The sequence below is a fragment of the Cotesia typhae genome, unplaced genomic scaffold, assembly GCF_013202065.1.
Source record: "Cotesia typhae breed Kobodo isofemale line unplaced genomic scaffold, CoteBio_Ctyphae contig_23, whole genome shotgun sequence".
Lineage (NCBI taxonomy): Eukaryota > Metazoa > Arthropoda > Insecta > Hymenoptera > Braconidae > Cotesia > Cotesia typhae.
The window spans coordinates 4,180,942-4,202,011 of record NW_027423729.1 but is presented as its reverse complement, the minus strand read 5'-3'; the positions used below and the strand labels follow the sequence as shown (position 1 = coordinate 4,202,011).

General features: G+C 31.0%; 1 protein-coding gene across 2 annotated transcripts; it reads left to right on the top strand.

Annotated features, from left to right (window-relative positions):
* The first annotated feature begins 1,731 nt into the window (after nt 1-1,731).
* On the top strand, nt 1,732-20,967 carry Dcma (decima). 2 transcript variants are annotated; one of them, XM_074238700.1, is made up of 6 exons: nt 1,732-1,909; nt 5,297-5,767; nt 14,204-14,370; nt 18,090-18,226; nt 18,825-19,001; nt 19,151-20,967. In XM_074238700.1, exons 2-6 carry the CDS (start codon nt 5,648-5,650, stop codon nt 19,303-19,305), a joined length of 756 nt encoding a protein of 251 aa, XP_074094801.1. In that variant the 5' UTR covers nt 1,732-1,909; nt 5,297-5,647; the 3' UTR covers nt 19,306-20,967. The 2 variants fall into 2 exon arrangements, with proteins under 2 accessions (XP_074094801.1, XP_074094799.1); XM_074238698.1 differs by lacking the exons at nt 1,732-1,909; nt 5,297-5,767 and adding an exon at nt 12,094-13,024.
* The last annotated feature ends 103 nt before the right edge of the window (nt 20,968-21,070 follow it).

The window sequence follows — 21,070 nt, the reverse complement described above, 5'->3', positions numbered from 1 at the left end:
AAACCTGATTATTCTTTGTATATTTATAGATCTATACAACGAAACAATAAATTGTGAGAGTTAATAAATGGAATAATGAGGACTTTACCTTAATACCAGATAGAAAATCCCAGACAATAACAAAGTATCTATTTAAAGTAGTTGTACCTTTTGTTATCGAGTCTTATTACAATCCAACTATTATTCCGGTCCTTTTATATCAACGATGAGCGTAATCCTATTACGCTTATTAGATATCATTGCCGAGCACATTAAAAATGATAAAATCAGAAATGTATGTAATCTGGGCAAGATGAGTCATGGGAATGGCTTTTCAATGGCTTTTTCATCCTGGATCCTGGCTGAACAGAGTAGTATCTCAAAAAAAGAAAAAACTAATCGTTGCGTCTTCAAGCTTCCAGCGGCTTTCAATCAACATTATACCGGATTCTTTTAATATCCTAGATTAAAATGAATGTTCACTCTGCAGCTAGCATCCACCTCGGAGGATGCTAGCTGAATCGGTAAGCTGAAATTTTAAAGTCGTTAGTTTTAATTGGTATTAATTGATCTAAAATTTTGTTAATTTTTTACAGACATTGTCGGAAGTGGGATCAAGTAAGGAGGTCGATTGTCTTGTAACATTACAGCGGTTCGCCGAAATTCAGCTTGAAGATGAGTCAAGGCAGTATGCGTAATAGCAATATAATGGCTTCAATGACTGTGAGACGGAGGATAGATTAGAATAAAGACAGAATAAGAGCTTGGTGTAATTATTCTGGTGAAAGCCATCCCAGTGATCTCTGAGCAAACATCAGGAATAATTAAGAGACAAATTTTGACCCAGAGTGCAAATGCATACCCTCGATGTACAGCTACGTTTGGGGTTTTGCATACATTAGTATGGATATATATGTCAGCTGCAAAATTACGTGGGAGAGATAAATATATGCGGTGTACATAGATGCGCTTTAACATATAGATGTAATGTATGTAGGTGGTTTAAACGCAAAGCAGTTATCACGAGAGTTCTCATGTGGAGCCAAGAATTTGATTGCGGTCACCACTCTCACTCTTCTTCCCTGAAATAATATATGTTATGTCATTTGTAATTCACACGGGATTGCATTGTATAATGATAATACGAGAAATGTGTTTTGATGTTTGCTGTGACATTTAAACGCGGTTAATTTCTCATTAATAAATAAATAGATATTATTGTTATTATTTGATAAATATTTTATGTGTTCATGTTACCTAGAATTATTATAAAAGCATTTATTATATATGTAAATAGCAGACATTCATTAAATTCAATAAATATTTAACGAAATATCTTTACTCTCTCATTTTTAGTATATAAAATAATTCTATTAAATTCCTCAGTAATTAAATAGTTTCAGTTATATTCAATTACGGAGCAGAGAAAAATGAAATTTTCCGCATGGATGGGCCGAAAGTTTTATGCAAAAGATGATGAAAAAAAAAAAAAAAAAAAAAAAAAAAAAAAGTTCTGGTTGAATAAACATTGTAAAGTTCTGAGAGAAGAGCGAATGTAGAAATGCTGTACTGGAGCTGTTGAATTATTGGGGCTTTTGTAGTTAATGTCAAATTACATGAACATGTATATTTATAGACTCGTCAGAGTTATTGTCGTGTGAACAAAGTTCTCAGCAGTAGTAGGAATATAAGTAAATTTAGAGGCGTGTGCACTAGTGCGCAGAGAACAAACAAATCTTCGGTGTGTATACTATATACCGATGGATCAATATATTCGGGCCGTTTCGTAATTCCTCTTCAAAGAACAACCCCCAATGCAAATTTAATCTCCTTACCGAGCTTGTAAACTGATCCATCTCAACTTAGTAGCTTACGTGGATGGATATACATCATATCTGTGATCGGTACACTCGCCGAAGGGAACACCAAGGTGAGTACAATCGACCTGTTTCTCCCTCGTTTTTATTTTATTTGTAAATTAAAAAAGATATAAAATAGTTAAGAGCGAAATTAATTTAATAATTCGTTTAATTTAAAAAGAAAATATTAATAAAATTATCTTACTTTAATACAAAGTGGAAAGTAATAACTGAGAAGAATGTTTTATTAATTAAAAAATAATTTTTACAGATGAAAGCTCTCTTTAAAAACAATTTGTTTTTACTGAAAATGTATTTGGTCTTTGCAGTGATTTCGTCAAACGTCGGTAGAGCTTTGCCCGCGAATATTATCCCCGCATTTGTCTTCATCATGTTCAGCTTGGAGACCTGAAAAAATTTCATCTTTCTTTTAATAAAAATAGTAAAGAGAAAAATTTATATAAAACATCAATTCAGCGTGACATTTTAAAGCACTTTCAGTTGTGTATGATGACAGAATAAATCTCATTTGTTGGTGTGGTGATTCTCAGGCGCAAAGAATCAAAGATATACCAAACACAGGCTAGAGACTAGAGACTAAGTCCAAAGAGAGTTTTTCCTCTGAAAGTACATCGTTGAGAAGATTTAATGTTTTTGTAGCAGACGTACGAATCCAATGATTGCACTGCAAAAAATTAAATATCACAAAAAAAAGGATAAATTTAGGTATTTTTCATGCCAAGCATTAGCATTAACTTGCTGTCCTCGTTTACATTAAGTATATTATAGTCAGCTTTATTTCATTTCTATCTTGTTTATGATCGCAAATGTACTGAGATCGCTCAGTTAAGATAATAACAAATATACTATAACTGTATTTGCTACCGGCGGAACGACCATTATGTCGTTGATACATCCGGTTGTCAAATGCAGAGCAATGAAATTGCCTTATGTGCATGTCTCTATATATATGTGTGAGTAAATAACGTGTAGAGCCAGTGGTACACATGCCAAGGATCCATTGGAATTGGAAATCCGTGGAGCCAGCATTCCCCGTACAGTTCGCCAGAGAGATTCCAATGAGTAAATAAACTTTAAAAAAAAATTTAGGACATTGGCAAGTAAGCTTAAAGCTTGACTTTACTCTCACAACTACATATGTGTGGATTCTTGCTGATACTAAATGCTACACAGAGTACTGAACAGGCGGACGATAAATGTAGACCAGACATATATAATAACAGTTAAAGGGCGCGGTGAAGAAGAAAAATAACTCAGCTGAACTGAATGTCTCGTTACCTGTGGGAACAAATATTAAACAAGACAATTAGTTAAATAGAAACAATGTTATATATATATATATATATATATATATATATATATATATATATATATATATATATATATATATATATATATATGTATATATATATTTTAATAAAAATAATTAAGCAGAAACCTCTTGAGTAAACAAGGAAGGACAAGTGATTTAAGTGAATTGTACTTGTCGTATATGATGTAGGATAGTATAACGGGAGCTTTTGCCGTGCTGGTATATGTGCATGCAGATATTATGCTTGTATAGCTCGGCACAATGCTCTTTGTCAGAAGGTTGCGCCTCTGTTGGCGCTGTGTCACTCACCCACTCGTTTTATCCACTTTTACCCACACCACGAGTTGGTCCAAATGCGGGTGCGATATTCACCGCACATAAAAATATAAATATAAAGATATCCGTAGCATGTAACATGTAGAATGTTGCTGGAGGTGGATGGTATGCGCGAATACCTTTAAACACACACAGAGGATGAGTGGAAAAAATAATGTAGTTGAAAAAAAAAAGAGAGAGTGACATTGGTTGGCAGTGTCGCGGGCCCGTGGGGACAAATACGGGAAAAAAGAGATAAAAGAGAGTGGCTGGCTGGCTGGGGGGCGAACCGGGACGAGGAAAACCGCCCGCGGTACGCTCTCAACCGACAAGAGGGTGGAGGATGAGATGAGAAGAGATGATGAGGATGAGGATGGTGATGGCTGAGGGATGAAGAGCCGAGAGAGCGTGCTATAGAAATGAAAGTGCACCAGCTGACGAGTCGCCCTTATTCGCTTCGCCCCCAGTCACTCGATACACGTTAGACGGAAGCGTCGTCGTTGGCTTTCTCAACAATTTTATTTTTTACTTAAACGCTTGAACTTATTTTTACACCACCCTCTCGGTCCTGGCTTCAACCCTGAGCCCTACGGCCACAAGTCCTCACACGTGTAACACAAAGCTTCCCGTTAACTTCAAGTCTTACATCTTTCTGCTTTGCTTCTTTTCCTCGATACTTTTTCCCTTCCCCTTTCCCTTCTGTTGCCCTTCGGATCTTCGTATTAGTTCTTACCGTCAGTTTCCACCGAGTTATACTCATACTCGTACTTGAAGCTAACACAAACATCCTTGACGCTTGCTCTACTCCTTTACTTCAAGCTTAATCCCACCATCAACATCCAGCACCCAACATCAGCTTACTTGATACTTGGGTTCTACACTAGTTCACTACCAGTTGACCATAAGACTTAAATCCACACGTTCCCGTGGGCGTCGAGATGCACTTTATGATCCAAGAGCTCCAGATGTTATATTTGTGCTCGAAAACCTTCACGTTGTACTGCGACTGCTGTAAAAAATAAAAATAATATATTAGATAAAAGTTTGAAAAAAAAAAAAAAATAAATAAATAAATAAATTTTGTTTTGTCACCTACTCCATAAATTTTTCAAGTTTATTCGTATGCGCGACTCGTGGCTATTAAGACTCTCGCGTGATTGACCTCAGTATCCCGATCTATATCTCCAGTGATTTATTAATAAATGTGGATTTTTTTTACGTTAAATCGACGGAGTTTCGTTGGATTAACTTAATTAAAGTGAGATTGTAGAGCAAGTACCGAACAATTCTGTTCGGTCAGTGTAGTGCTACACGCACATGCAATTACAGAAGAAATCTAACAAAAGATTTACGATAATTAACCTTGGGGTAAACATTGGAAAAATAATAAAAGTTAAAATAAAAACTATATAGGGTGTTGTTTCAGAAATTCAGATGCTATTTTTATAAACGTATTTATAAATTCTTAAAGTTTTTTTTTATAAATAATTATCTATAAAAAAAAAAAAAAAAAGATAATTGGAGCAAAGTAGTTGGTAATATTCAGACTTACACCAATAAAAAAAAAAAAAAAAAAAGTAAATATTCTGTAAGAAGCAAAGTGAAAAACTTTGATGGCGATTTAATGTTAAACTTTAATGTCTCAACAGTTTACACTGACAACAATTAATTCGGATGAGGTGAGTTAATTGAATTAGTTTTATAATCGGATTGTGTATTTTACTGTTATTCACATGCAGACTCTTAAACAGTCTTTTTATCTCAGTATCGTTATTTTATTTTATTTTATTCATTGTCTTCTTTGTTTTAGTTATAAGACAAACAGAGGAGAGTTTTCTCAAGTTTTATCTCGTTACCAAGTTACTGCGAGGGTGGAATGTTTTTGCAGGGAGCTTGAGAATAAGTGAGTGAGCAAGAATAAGTAAGCTGAAGGATTGACGGGTCGAAGAATAGTTATACCCCCGTTTAGGGATGAAGAAAGAAATTTACCGGGTACGTGGTCGGACTTCTTCAGTGGTGATTGTCATCCAGAGAGTTATGGCATTGCGTGACGGGTATAGAAAGACAATCTCAATGACAATAGAGAAACGGGACAAGATATTACCCTCGTCGGGTTGTTTATAAAAATGTTGATTCTAACTTTGGCTCCTCGTAAGTCCTGATGATGATGATGACAAGCACGGAGAATTCAAAGCCAGCTATCACACGTCGGAGCAGTAGTATCTGCAAATTCAGCCGACGCACGTCTACTTTATCATCATCGAAACCCGATCCGGTTATTGTGAGTATGTTTAAATTATATCTTCATCTACATCTACTCCTACATCTATATCTTCCAGTCAAAGTTGTTTGACAGGAGATGTAGGTTGACTTGTAGAGTAGATTTAGTACCGCTGAGTTTGTTACGTAAATGGATCCTTGCTATTGTAATTTATACGAGTCATTTATTGACTTTATCTCTGAAATAATTATTAAGTTTATCTTTAGTCACTGTGCTGATGGTTAAGTATTTAAAGTTTCGGCATTAATTAAAAAGTCTTTTTACCTTTACTTTATTTTACCTTTTTATTCTCCAGGCTTTATATACAATACTTTTATGTTAATAATTTATTATCTCTGAAACGAGGAGAGATTTAAAGTTGAAAATTAAAATTCAAAGGAATTAATAAGATTTACCTTAGCATTTTAATGTTGGTGAAGTTATGTACTGTATATTTAATAATTATTTTTGTAACATTAAAGACTTGCAGATCCCAAGAAGTGTTCTTTATTTATTTATTTATTTATTTTTTTTTTTTAATCTCTTCAGAAGTAATTTTTTTTTATTTTGTTCTGATCGACGTTTAATTTATTTATACATCTAAAAACTATTACTTTCATTGTTATTTCTTATTAAATTTTATTTTATATAAAAACAAATTCAATGACGTTGGTTGGACGGAAAAATAGTATATTACACACTGAGGGAAGTAAAGTAAGAAATGTCTCAGATCACATGTAATTGTTGGCCGAGGCGAAGCCGAGGTCAACAAACATGTGATCTGAGGCTTTCTTATTTACTTCTCGAGGAGTGTATGCTATTTTTTTGCTCGACGAAGGCAGAAAGTGGCAATTTCGTTTAGCGCAGCGAGCCGAAATTTGACGCTTTCTGCCTGTCGAGCAAAAAAAAACTTAAATAAAGTTAAGGGTGTCCGGAGTTTAATTTTCCCCTGCGGTTGTGTGGCAAGGTAAACTTTCAATCAAGAAATCAATCATATAAACGAGCAGGATATGTAACTTTGCTGCCGCGATCTGAAGTTGAGTTTTTACAGACAAGAGTTTGAGGGCGAAGACAAAAAAAACCTCAGATGAAAAAATTACACTCACGCGAACTGAGTTTTGAAAACTTTTGCTGAAAAAAGACTGCTAATATCTATGATGTTTTTTATTCTTGTAATTAAGATATTAGTATGAGCATATTAATTAATGATAATTTAATACGAGTATCCAAGCTCGTTTTTTTTTTTATTTTTTTATAATGCAATCAATTTATTACACTGATGTTGACAAACATAGGAAATTTTTTTAGAATTTTATGGCGAGAAAATCATTATGAAAAAAAGTTTAAGAAAAAAATTCTGCATATGAAAATTAGTAAAATTTAAATCAGCTAACTGATAATTTTTAGAATTTTTTATTGAGATAAATTATTTAGAAGAAAATAAAAGAAAAAATTTGACATGAAGAAAATTTGAAAAATTTTTTTATTTTTCTAATTTTTATTGATTGAAAATTAGTAAAAAATTTTTGAAGCATTTTTTTTTTTATTAGAATTGATTTATTATAAAAATTAAAAAAATCGACAGTTGTCAGTTAACTTCAGTATCATTTCAATTTTATTATTTGTTTTTTATAGCGATTGACTTTTTTAGTTTAGCCTTAATATTTTATTAAAAAAGAGTGGCGAGAAAAAAAAAGATAAATTGAAAGAAAGTTGATGAAAAATAAAACAATTCTTCAGAGCGTTGGATATATATTTTTTCTGGATTTTATTATTTTTCTCTCTCAATATATTTTTATAAAATTTGAAATACGTCGTAATTGACCAATGGAAGTTAAGTCAAGTGTTAATAAAAGTACAGAAAAGTCAGTGGTGCAATCGAAAATTTCTAACATTGAAAAATTCAGTCTGGTAGTACTTTCCGGTCGTCGATGGTTCACACAATTTACTCAGTATGTGTGTCATGTGACAATGGGTCAGGGACAACTTGATGCACAGGATATATAGTTATAAATATGTGAATATGTTGTTTGGACGAGAGTTTGTGTTTGTACACAAATAATAGTATACAGACGTAAACGTGAATTTGGAATTCGATGTGAATGTGGAGAAGTACAGAAACATAGAGAGACTGGTAAATCTGAGCAAGTAGAAACGAAGTATAGCAATTGGCCAATGAACATGCCATGTACAAACCCTCTAGGTATGCTAGATTAATTCGTGTATTCTCATGTTCCCAACAAACACTGTTTCACGGACACGCCAATGTGCGTTGAAGAGCAACAACGTTGAATTTACGAATAATTTATCTGGTGCCGAGAGCTACTGCGTATCAACGCACGCAAGCACCTGGAAGCCTAGAATAATTTACAACTCGTTTGCGGGTCTGTGTGGCCACGTTTAACCCACTAATTATATAGCACTAATTATTCAGCTCCAACACACTAGCTTTGAAACTTTCCCGGAAACTTTTAATGTTATTTCATCTACAAATACTGATATAATAAAAGCTTTAATTTTTAGATTTTTATTTTTTAATTAGATCAGAACGCAGCTCAGTGTTGAGATAAAAGTTTTAGATCGTAAGAAAAGTGAATAAAGACACTTGAATTTAATTTACATGTGAAATGGAAAACGATAAACAACTGAAAAAGAATAGCCATAGTCGTTTGAGACCCCGAGGCTCAGAAAATTCATTTTACCTTTTACCTTCTTCTATTTCTTATATTCCAAGAAATAAAACTTGTAAGGAATCGAATGTCTATCGTCTTTATCTCTTATGGCTGATATGATTCACTGAATTTTTATGTGCAGTACCGATGAGTTTACAAGGCAAAATTTGCGTATGAAAAGCTTCACATGCCCATAAATAAATCCTACCTACACACTTTGGCTGTATAAATATGTAGTATTTTTATATAAAGTACATGTGTGAATTTCATATCGTCCAGGATGATACTGCTTCTTTTTTACTCGAGTGATATCGATTCTATTTCAACTATCGATAGCTATACGGAACTGAAGGAGTTGCGTTTTTTCCCCCGAGGCCGAGCTACGATTGATAAGCGACGATTGATAGAAAATGAAAAAATATTTTATAAGAGCATAGTGAAGAAAGCAGACCTGACCTTTCTTTTTTATCTATATCATTTTTTTATGCCTTTATAGAGCACCCGTGTACCCTGACTGGATTCATCTCAAAATATTTTTCTTTCAATAGAACGAGCAAAAAATATTGATTTTTTTTTTAATTTTATTATCTTCTATTTTTCTTTATTTTATATTACTTATTTATTAATTTTTTTTTCTTCTTTTAAGTTTGTTTAAAATATTTTTTTGCTTGTGTGTTTTCATCTTAAAGATTTATGATTAATCAATATCCCCGATCGCCAATAACGTTCTTAACCCGTCAATATATTGAACACCAAACTCTGTGAAACTCAACAAGAGGATATAGGACTATTCACCAAGCTGAGACAGGTCTTGTTTTATATATACACAAAAAACAAGAGCTCGGTCATACTTTGAACAAGATCGAAACAGTGATAGATTGAGTCTTGAAAGCGAACTCGTTGACGCAGAAAATGAGTTAGTAAACTTTCACAACTAAAGTCCATTTTATACATTTACACTTCTTATAAAATAATAACGATAATAATAAGAATAATAATAACCATTATTGGGCTAAAAGCTTCTTGGTAATAAACCAACTTCTAACTATAAGATACTAAAAAGGAAATATCCGGATTCAGTGCACTCTTACCTCTTACCCGAAGGAAGGTTTTTACTATTTTCTTTTTTTTTTTTAATACCTTCGAATCTCTCTGGCGTAATTTCCGACGCGTCCGATATCACCAAGACCGAAGGTTCGCCGTAAGTCTAAGTGCTGGCTTAATGAGTGTAAATGTCGCATGACGTAAGCTCAGTTACTCAATTTTAAGCTCAAATTATAAAAAAATAAAATAATAGGATTTTATACTAGAAAAAAAAATTTCTAGAACGAATGCAATAGCAAATTTCATAATCGGCATAGAAAAATACGACTCAATTCTAAGACTATACATACGGTACTCAAATTGAAGCTTATTTAAAAAGCTTTCAGGTAAAATTTACAACAATTCAATAAGTCATCCCGTTCAAAAGTTATTTAAGAAAGAAAGTAAAAAAAAAAAAAAAGAATTTTTTACGATTTCAAAAATTTAAAAATGAAAGTTCTGTAATGAGGACCAATGCAATAGTTAGATTTCTATAAAATCTACCAATAATTCCTGCAAAGTTTGTTAATTTACCTTCCGCAATTTTGTTGTCGAAAATATAAAAGGTTGAGTGAATTCATACACACATATACTTGAAAGTAGCTCTTTTTCAACTTGACCGGAGCTAAAAAGAAAGTTTGTAAAAAAGTTTTATTTAATATTAGTTAAACAAAATAATAATTAAAAGTTTTTCAGATGACAAAATTCGATTAGCCAGGTGGGTCTAGTGTAGCAGTGCAAATCAGCAGTATATCAGGAACCCGCTACGGAAACACAGTTGGTTGACGTGGCTCGTTAGTGTCTACAGTCTACATTCTGCAGTGTGTTTTGTGTCTCCACTCCCTCAACCCTCAACTTTTATCCATCCATTGGTGATGCAACGATGCGCAATTACTCTGGATATTCTACTGAAAGTTTACGAGTTAATTGAATGCCGATGGGACTCTGATCTTCATTCTCTTCCCTTTCTATCTCGGTCCAGTCGATTCGATTAATTAATTACATAACGAAATGCTGTTTAAATAGTTATTTTCAAATGTCATTATGCAACCTGACCTTGTTCTATTTTATTTTTTAATAAAACAATACATTTTTATGGAGCCAATTTGCACAGCAGTTATGGAAAAATTAATTACTGAAATGTCTTCAAGAGATAAATCTTTTGAGACAATGATAATTATTAACGAGTCAACGACTGAATCAATTCAATTTCATATCCATTGTAAATACAAACTCTGAAGATTTAAATGTATATATATATATATATATATATATATATATATATATATATATATATATATATATATATATATATATATATATATATATATATATATATATATATATATATAATGGATCAAGATATATATTAGCAGTTGAAATTAAACAAAGAGAATAGAGCAAAGAGAAGTGGACTTACTCTCAGCCAGCCAAACAATGACACTCGAATGGTATCTCGAAAAATCGAGCAAGCAGCAATTTTCTCCAACAAAAAAGAGAAAATTTAAAATAAAAAAAAAAAATAAAATTCAAAGGATATATAAATAATAAAATAGCGAAAAACCTTTAGAGAGACGGTGCCGAGTACGAGAGAAAAAAACATTTATTCATTTCAAGTACGCAAGGATAGCTCTAGTCGCTCTCTTGGTTGGACAAATGAGTGCTGGCGAAAAATTCCAGATGAAATAAATCAGACTGTTGGCTAAATAAATGATTTAACCACATTCACACACAAATCCAGGCTTACCGTCGTCGCAACCTTGAGGCTTTTTGGAAAAAAAGTTTCCCGAATAGAAAGTATACCCGGCGTTATGCTACCTTTTTTTTTATATATATTATATTATTTTATCAATTCATATTTTTGTTTGCATGTTAAATTAGTTTTTTATAGAGCCAGCCATTCATAGTTGGTTGGTAATTTTATCGAGATAAAATAACGAGTGGCAGAGCGCCAATTTACGGACAAATTTAACCGTGGATAACAATGATTAATAATAATAATAACAATAAAATTAAAAAAAAAACGGAAGAAATATAAATGTAAAAGGTAAATAGTTGATTATGTTCCTGGAAAATACCAACGTTAATTTTTACAACAATGAAAATAATAACATTGCTCTGTAAATAATGTATATACATACATTTATACCTATATGTATGAATGTATAAATGTAGATAGAGGTAAAAAAATCAAAAGGCACATAATGGAAGTGAGAATAGGGTTGCAATCAAGTGTTTGTAGCTTAAGCAACAAAAACTCTTTTCTTTTCTTTTCATTCCACCTGGTTAAGTTTACCCCGAGTCGTAAAAGTGGCTTTTCTCGCCGTACTTGTTTTTTTCTTCATTTTAGATTTTTTTTTTCCTCGTATTCGTACTGCGTCTTTTTACGCTCCTTACACTACGTTCTGTTTACTTTTGTTGATACGTAAAATCTTACAAAATGAACAAGAATAAGAGCAAGAACGAGAGAAACAAAACGGAGAATAGACTAAAGTGTACAGTAGTAAGGCGTTGCACGCGTCAGACATGCGCGTTCAAAAAGCTCGACCCTATAACTATTACTATTCTTTCGCGCGGGCTTCTCGCGTTTAGTCGTACGAATTCCCGCGGCGTGGATAATCGTCCCGTTATTGAGTCAACAGTTAACACTTGCCGAATCGGTGATACTAACTTAGCTGGCTAACTAGTTAAATTAAATTAAACTAAAATTAATTCAATAACATATAAATCCTTCGACTATTAAACGATTTAATAAACTTGCTAACGGAATTAAGTTCAATAAGTGAGATAATAATTTATTTTAACAGAGTTATCTTTCAAAATAACTTCACTAGCTAACACCTGTCATGTCTAATTAAAAAGTTTATAAATCTAAGAACCGTTTCAACGAGTGTCTTAATTACTTCTCTGACGTGATGTTTGAGTGTCTGTGTAACGCTTGGATTTATTATTATTATTAAAAAAAAAAAAAAAAAAAAAGGAAAGTAAAAATAACAAAAGGAATAAAAAGAAAAGAAGAAATAAAAAAAAAGTATCTCCGACCTGTAAGTTCTCGGATGTCAATGGGAAGATATCAAGTGACATCATCACGTGTGGTATGAAAGTACCGTGTGATTTGTTGGATTTAACTTGGACAAATGAAGCGACCGGTATTAATTGCTGGAGTATTAACAGTCTATACTGAGAGCAGAACAAACATCGTCCCTGAAATCTCAGCCTCTGATTTAAACACACTCACAACACATTACTGTAATTGTGGCTGTAATCGTCATCAAGTTAAATCCGAATAGGCTTTTGATTGTTAATACATCTGAAAGGTAACAGCTATCCCATCAGCAGCAACTCGCTAGCCAATAATGGGATGACTGTTGGTCCTGAGGATGCGGAAAAGATATGCTGCTGATGTGGATTTTGTCCAATCTGTTACCCGCCAACGGAGTAGGGCACACATTCAGCATAGATAATGACGCAATCCCCGACACCATCCACCAGCAAATTACATGATGATAAATCAATCGCACTGGTAATTAATCCCGTTAAATTTGACAGTAATTTAGTAATTAATTATAGTTTTTCGGGCGTCTCTCTTCGGGCTCGGATATTTCTTCGGTATTTATGCGAGGGAAGGCTCGACAAAAAGCTGAAACCATATAATAGGAATTATTAATGTGCTGTGACAAAATCAGATGATTCAGAAAAAAATTTACTTCTTGTTAGAATTATGTTTTATTTTTATTAATTTAATTTTCGCGAATATTTCTTCTATAAGAGTTACTAAATTATGATTATCAATATTCAAAAATTTTAATAAATTTTCAAAAAAAAAAAAAATTATTCCTACTAGAAATCTTGCAGTCACCATGTGACTGTCGTAACTTGTGAAATATAAATAAATAAAATGTTGATTTATTAAATAATGAATTTTGTTAAATTGCAGTGTACTTTCTTAAATATTGACATTTTTGATGATTTAAGTTCATCCCGATGTTATACTCATCAAGAGCTTTCATTTAAGTACCCACATGCATTTTTATATATTTTTCATATGTACATATATATATAATATATATAAATATATAAAAAAATGATGTGGGTACTTAAATGAAAGGTCTTGATGAGTGTAATATCGAGATGAGCTTATATCTTTAAAAATGTTAATATTTAAGAAAGTACAGTGCAATTTAACATAATTGAGAAACGACCTTGTATCTTGTGAACTTACGAATTAGTTTCTAATGTTTAAAAAAATTTTTGAAAATTTAAAAACAGAATAATTTTTGATCTGAGTTAGTTGATTTTGTGATACTAAATTATGATAAAATTCCTGAGCTTCAGCAGAGCATAATTACTGAAATGTCATAATACAAAAATTGAAAATCGATTTAGTTATTCCGTTAATACGGATTGATAAAACATTGAATAATTGAAAAGAGATTTTTTATTGGGTAGCACAGCTGAGGCTTAACGAAAATTCAATTAACACGAATTTTCCTTGAATAGTTTGCCGCTGGAAGTAACGTTGTATAGCGCAGTGGAGCAGAGGATGTGTAAGAGTAGGTAGATACCACCCTTTACTCGGCAGTTAGACCCAGAGGCTATTAATCCTCCCAGATATATATCACCCAATTAGCATTCGATGAGCCTGAATGCATACAGATGTCCTTGCTCCTCAACAATTGAGTGTGCACTTGATGTGTTACAGCAAATACATGACATTAACTGCCAGGTGGCTCAGTTTCGAGATCTGCTGATTAACATCGGACAGCCTCGGGACGGTCCTGAGCTCCGAGAACGTGTTCGTAAGCTGCGACGGAACTGCGTCGAGTCCTGCAAATCTACTTCTCAGTTGGTTTTACCTCAGATGCGTAGGTGAGAATCTATTTTTGACAAAAAAAAAATTATATTTAATTTCACTTATTTATTTTTTTATTATTTAATTTAATTATATTTTAAATCACAGAAAATGAGACTATTCAATTCTTTTTTAAAATTTCTCCAAGTTATATGAATTTGCAAGTTGTAAGTCTTATTTTTTGTGATGTTTTATCACTATTTTTCATGTATAGCTTTTATTGTTCTTGAACATTAATATTACTCAATTTATTGAGGGAAAAGACTGGTGTTAGAGGGATATACCTAGTCATGGAGCTCAACAGAACCATTTTATTCATGAAGTTTTTTTTTAACGAAGCTATCCATCATATATATTTTACCTTTTTGCTCATGTAACGCAATAATATATTATTTGGAATAATTTATGTGAGGTTTCAATTAAAGCGGAAAAAAAATCGTGATTTTGCACTTATTTTATTCAACTTATGTACCGCTTTTTTTGTTGTGCAAAATTTATAATTAGTTTAGCTTTATAAGCAGTGAAGCAATATTAATGTTCAGCAGCACATAATTCTTAAAAAATGTTTACAAGATAAAAGAACGCGCATAATTTATATACAAATTTAATAGATTATACAATTGCGAGAAATAATCACAAAACAATAGCTAATGTAGAAATAGAATAAAAGTAACTTTAGAAATAGAATTTTTTTTTTTTTTTTTTACTTAAATTTATAGCCAAAGTTTTAATTGAAATAATATTTCAAATACTTCCCATTGTGCAATAGGTACTTCTATTATACCCAAAAGTTTATTTTGTATGATTTTTAAAATAAATCAGTTTTAGTTTTATAGCAGCATTGAATTTTGAACTTTCCTCATAAAAGATTACTTTTTTATCCCGTCAATATGCAAATTTCACTGGTTATATTGAAAGTAACAATGGAAACTCGTTTTCATATAACAAACAATTTGTTGACATTTATTAGTAGGATATTTACTTTTTTACCGCTTTCCCGTTTATCGCTGCAATTATTCACTATGCAAAAATAAATTCAATATTTATAGTTTTAGTTATTTTCTTTAGTTATTATAGCAGTATTTTAACGATTATTAAGTAGCAATAATGAAATGTTAGGGCAGTAGAACCGAGCAGGGCAAGACTATGAATGGTTGACTAAAAAGGTCATCTCAGCCGTTTGCTTTACCTAATGAAAATATGAATATTTAATGTTGTCATCAAATAGTTCCCTTGAAAGATTAACTTCGGTAAGGGTATATAGTAAGGAATTCAAGAAAAATAATAAAAAAAAAATAAATAAAGTAATACAAGCATGTATACTGCAGACTGTACCACACGAGAAGAAATAGAAAAAACGTGCGCCCTAGTATGCTAAGAAGCTAAATCTCAACTCTCATACTCAGTATCTTAATATCTTAAAGTATTTTACAAACTAAATCATTTCTGCAAGCCCTTCCGGCGCTACTTCTTCTGTTACCAGATTAAATATACCAAACGCCTTTACTTTTATTTTTTTCCTCCATTTTAAAGCTCATAAAAGTCGCTCCATATTTCATATTTCAATATGTTGCGTGTAGTGGCTCATCAAGATCTAACTGTTTTATTTTCGCCCCAATCGCATGTTTATGATTTTCTTTATTTTTTTTTTATTATTCCACATTTGTTTCACGATAACGTACATGATACTTTAAATGCAAGTCTTAGCTTGTATAAAAATATTTTATACCTAACGTAAATATTTTTCTTCATACTTACTTATACTTGTATTATATAAATATAACATATATAATATACATATTCATATGCATAATAATGTTACATATCTAAATACTTGACTATCGATTTAATCTGTATTATGTTCTTGGAATTTAGATGCAGATATCAGAATGTCAACTGCTATAATACACTATATATATTTACTTTATCTCGTACTTGAGAAAAAAAAATAATATTCCCTGTAAAATATATTTATATATTCGTATTACTAGTAAAATAAAATAAAATAAAATAAAATAACGAGGTACAGCGATTAAACTCACTGACTAGAGCGCATATTGTAGAATTTTCGATGCGAAATTCTAAATGTCAAATGTGTCACGAATATATTTTCGATCAGAAAGTATGGAAGTATTAAATTGAAAAAGAAAAATACCGTCTCTTATATATTAAAAAAAAAAAAAAAAATAAATAAATAATAATAATAATCATAACAATAAATAAAAATAAAAAATACCGAGCATTACTCATTGAAAGCTCTTATTATTTATGATATTCAAATGACTGGCATTTTTATGCATGTTTTTCACAATGTGTGCATGTTAATAAAAAATGTTTACCAGAAAACAATAATAATTAATTCGCCGAAAATAAGTTGAGAATATTATTGATATTGATAACCAGGAGGAGGATTCGAGATCTGAAAAAGGTAGATAGTTTAGTTGAGTTGAGTACATACGTGTCCTCATTTTCTTTCTTCGTTGTTCCATAGATATTAAAAATAAAACAAAGGTATAGAATTCATATCATAGAAAATGCTTGAAAGAAGTCAAAGAAAATAATATATAGATTATCCCAGTAAATTCTCTCGGGGTAACATGCACATCTCATTTTTTCTACTATCCATATCGGCTTTTTCAGTCGCCTTCAGTGACATAACAAAACTTATTACTTTGTCGGCTTCCAAATGATAATATACCCTTATTATTAAGACTTTATAACTTAAAACAAATACTTTTTATAGATCTGAAATAAAAATTATAAATTCTTTAGCTTTCTACGTAATTAAATTTTGTTTAAAAGTAGATTACAATTTATAAATAATTAATTATTTTTATATTTGTGTGTATAAATATAAATATATAAATAAATAATAAATATGGAATTATTATTTAATATGTTGATTCCATAGAGAGTATCATCGCAAAGCTCATGAGTCCAACAATGTGGGTATTGAATAGCCGACTGGTGCTTGTGATAACGTTACTCGGATGTATAATATGAACACGTTAAAGGATCATGACGTCTCACGCGATAGTATGGTGTAATTAATAATAATAATAAAACTCATAAAATTTAAAATTCAGTAGTGTGACGGTGGTGCGTGGATTTTATAATTTGATATTGGTGTTAATATAATTTTTCCTAAGCGTAAACCCCACTCTGGTGCCTGAAACAAGAGGAAAATATAGAGTTTGAGTCGAGTGAATAATTGCTGGGAGTAATTAATACGCTTTTCACGTGAAATAATGGGTTTAAATAAATATTATACGTTTAAATAAAGAAAGAAGAAATAAAATAAATTTTAAAAACATACTCACGCTGGCCGACAGTCTCTTAGAAATTATAAAAAGAAAAACTAAAAGAAATGAGTGTACATTATACTGAGTTAATACAAGTAGTACTTTTGAATCTGGGACAAGGTTCTTAACGAGTCCAGTAAGCTCTCACGTTTTTTCTAGCTAAAACATATGAAAAGAGAAGTTATAAAAAGGTATGAAGAAAAAAAATTACGGGCCTTAATTTACAAATACCATAGTGTGTTGTGTTGTAGTCCTATTGCTAGCTATACTGGATTATTTCCAGAGTTTAGCTCACGTGGAATGCCGCCTACGGGTGTTTGCTAAGGTCACAGGCTCTTGAACACGATGTCTGCTAATTTTTCCTCACGTAACTTCTATCTCATCTAATATAACCTTTTTATTTATTTTTCCACCTTAATTGGATGGATACCCAGTGCGATCGACCTCGGAATACCAGCAGACAGCCCAAATTTGGTTTTGCTCTTCTTTGTCGCTCAGCTTTTCCTCAGAGAGCTTTTCAAATGCAAGAATCTTGTACGGATTGTTCCAATGGATATGTCCGGTTATTACGGTACAGTTTTTATTATTATTATTGACATTTAAGTATGAAAATTAAATTAGCTAACATTTGAAAATTTTAATAATTTTTTTTTTAATCGAAAAATTATTGAAAGAAAAAATTTCGAATGTAGAAGTTTTGAAAAATTATACGTGTAATTTTTTTGAAAAATTTTTAAAACTGTGACAATCAACTTTTTTTTTTTTATATATTTTTCAAAAAAAAAATTTCGTTCAAAAAAATGAAAATTAAAATGGTAAACTCCACTTATAAATAATTACCGTATTTTTTTACTTATGATTTAATTAATGAAAAAAATCAAAAATTGTTGAAAGTCGGCTAAATTAGCAGTCACTTGACCATTTTAAAAATTTTTTTTGAACAAATAAATTTTTCCCGAAAAATTATCAAATATCTGTTAAATTAATTATTATAATTATCATTATTTATTATTTTTTTTTTTAATTTTAATTTTTATTATTTTAAGTGATTTTTTATTCTGTTTAATACCTTCCATTAAAAGATTTCCGTGTTTTTTTTAATAAAATTTATAATCGGATGAGCAAACCACAGTGATAACTAACATGAAAAATAAAAATTTATGTTTCAGCTAGTAAATCGGGACCATCGAACATTGGAAATGTGATTTCATCGATTTTACTATGCAAGCAGATTACTCCGAATTTCAATGAGGAGGAACTTTGTAGTATCCGCAAAGACTCCGCAGAAATAAGCGCTCTTGTTGCTGAGCTTCAGGAATTCATGCCGCAATCTGAAGCTGATGTAGGCAAGTTTCTTTTTACTTTTTAACGAGCATCTCACCCTATTATTTTCCCTTACAACAAACTAAGCTTCAACACTCCTACTCAATTATTCATTTATTAAATTAAAAATAAAATTCAAACTTTCATTACACACCTCTTTGAATTGTTCCAGAAAGAACAATTGCTTTACAAGATTGCTGTGCTGGCCTAGCTCGTAACAACGGGGCCCGTAAAGGCAACAGGTGGGACAACAGGACCGGAAATCCGAATTACTTCGGTGGTAGCTTCAACTTCCTCTGTTGTGCCTCGAGACCTAATTACGTTTAAACCTAAAAGCAAAATTACGGGAAAAATTATTGAATAATTATAATATAATTCGAAAAAAAACGGGCCTGTACATAAATAGATCTAGTAGTTGATTTAATTAATTATTTAAGTAAAGAAGAAAACTTTAGGCCCATTTTTAACCATACGTTACAAAAGTATGGTTTAAGTGATAATTATAATTATTAATTAAATAAGTATCTTTAAATTTAATATTACTATTATTATTAATTATTATTATAAATATATGTATATTATTGTGGAAATTGTTGATAATTTTTATTAGAAAATAATGTGAGACTGGACACGTTTTAGTCAGCGCCTGAAAAGCGACAGAGTTGTGATAGTCGTAACAGTAGTGATAGTAATAGAATATAGGTTTAGTGGTAGAGATAGCTGGTGGTTGTCGTAGACGATGGTACCGATGATAAAATATGGATGGGGAGAGAAAGGAATCCCATAAATCATGCATGAAGGCTTTTCTTCATCAAGCCAGATGAGAGCGTTCTGTTTCGCCCAACCGACGGTGAACATTCCCGACTATTCAAAAACCTCGAGATAGTCGCTTAGAATATTCCAGTAGTTTAGGAATAAAAAATCTGAAAGGAATAATGTTATATCACAAAAATGTGACAAAATATAATATAATGATATTCATGAATTCAACAATCAGCGGACGCTCGATAGAGGCATTATGTGTGCCAATTATAAATATATTCATATATATTATTTTATATTTATGAGAAAAGACAGTCAACATCCATTTCAGCATAATTATAATTAATTGTAATAATAGAACAAGATATATAAAGATATTTTTCTCATTAATAGTTGTAATAACAATTTAAATATTACTAAATTTATGTATCTATATTTTTAAATTTTTAAATTTATTTGTCTGTTCATTTTTTTTTTTTTTTTTTTTTTTTTTATATTAGATCAATTAATGATACTGAGAAACAGAAAATGATACTTGTTTCTAAGTATTAACTTGGGTCCAATGTTGACATTTATTTACTTGACAATTTATCAAGCAATTACCAAATTTATTATAGATGTGTCTGAGAAACTTATATATTTAAATATATATATATATATATATAATGAAAATTATAAATAAATATAACAAAAATTATTGCTGTTATAGAAATACAATTTAAAAAGCTGCGATAGGCGGCTTAATCTTCGATGCGGGTAATCGTAGAATAGAAAATAAAAAACTGGTTCTTGACATAACTTTATGAATTTAAAAATTTATTTAAAATATATTTGAAATGTGAATTGAAGTCAATATTATATTAGAGCATATCGATAATTCATATGATGTCGTTAATGGACCAATATTGTTTTAAGCTGTAAAAAAGGTGTTGTACAGTTTTATTTTGTTGAGTAAATTATAATTGATAAATCAAAAGTCATTCTCATGGCACAATAATCAAACTATTGACGGCGGAAAGAAGAAATCTGCCTAATATAAAGTTGCTTAGAATTTTAATTATTTAAAACTACAATTATAATCAAATTTTATTATTTAAACTATGTACTTAACTCATTATTAATAATCTTCAATTGTTTTAATTAATGTGTTAATGATTGTTATACTTTTAGGCAAAAAATCATACATGGCTGGATAAACTTTTATTTCATATAAAGAATAAATCTATCGAAAAAATTTCTTCTTTTTTATTTAACCTGTGTACATTTATTTTAGTAAAACTTTATTAAGTTATTAATTATGAAACTGAAGTTAGTCGACATCTGTCATTTT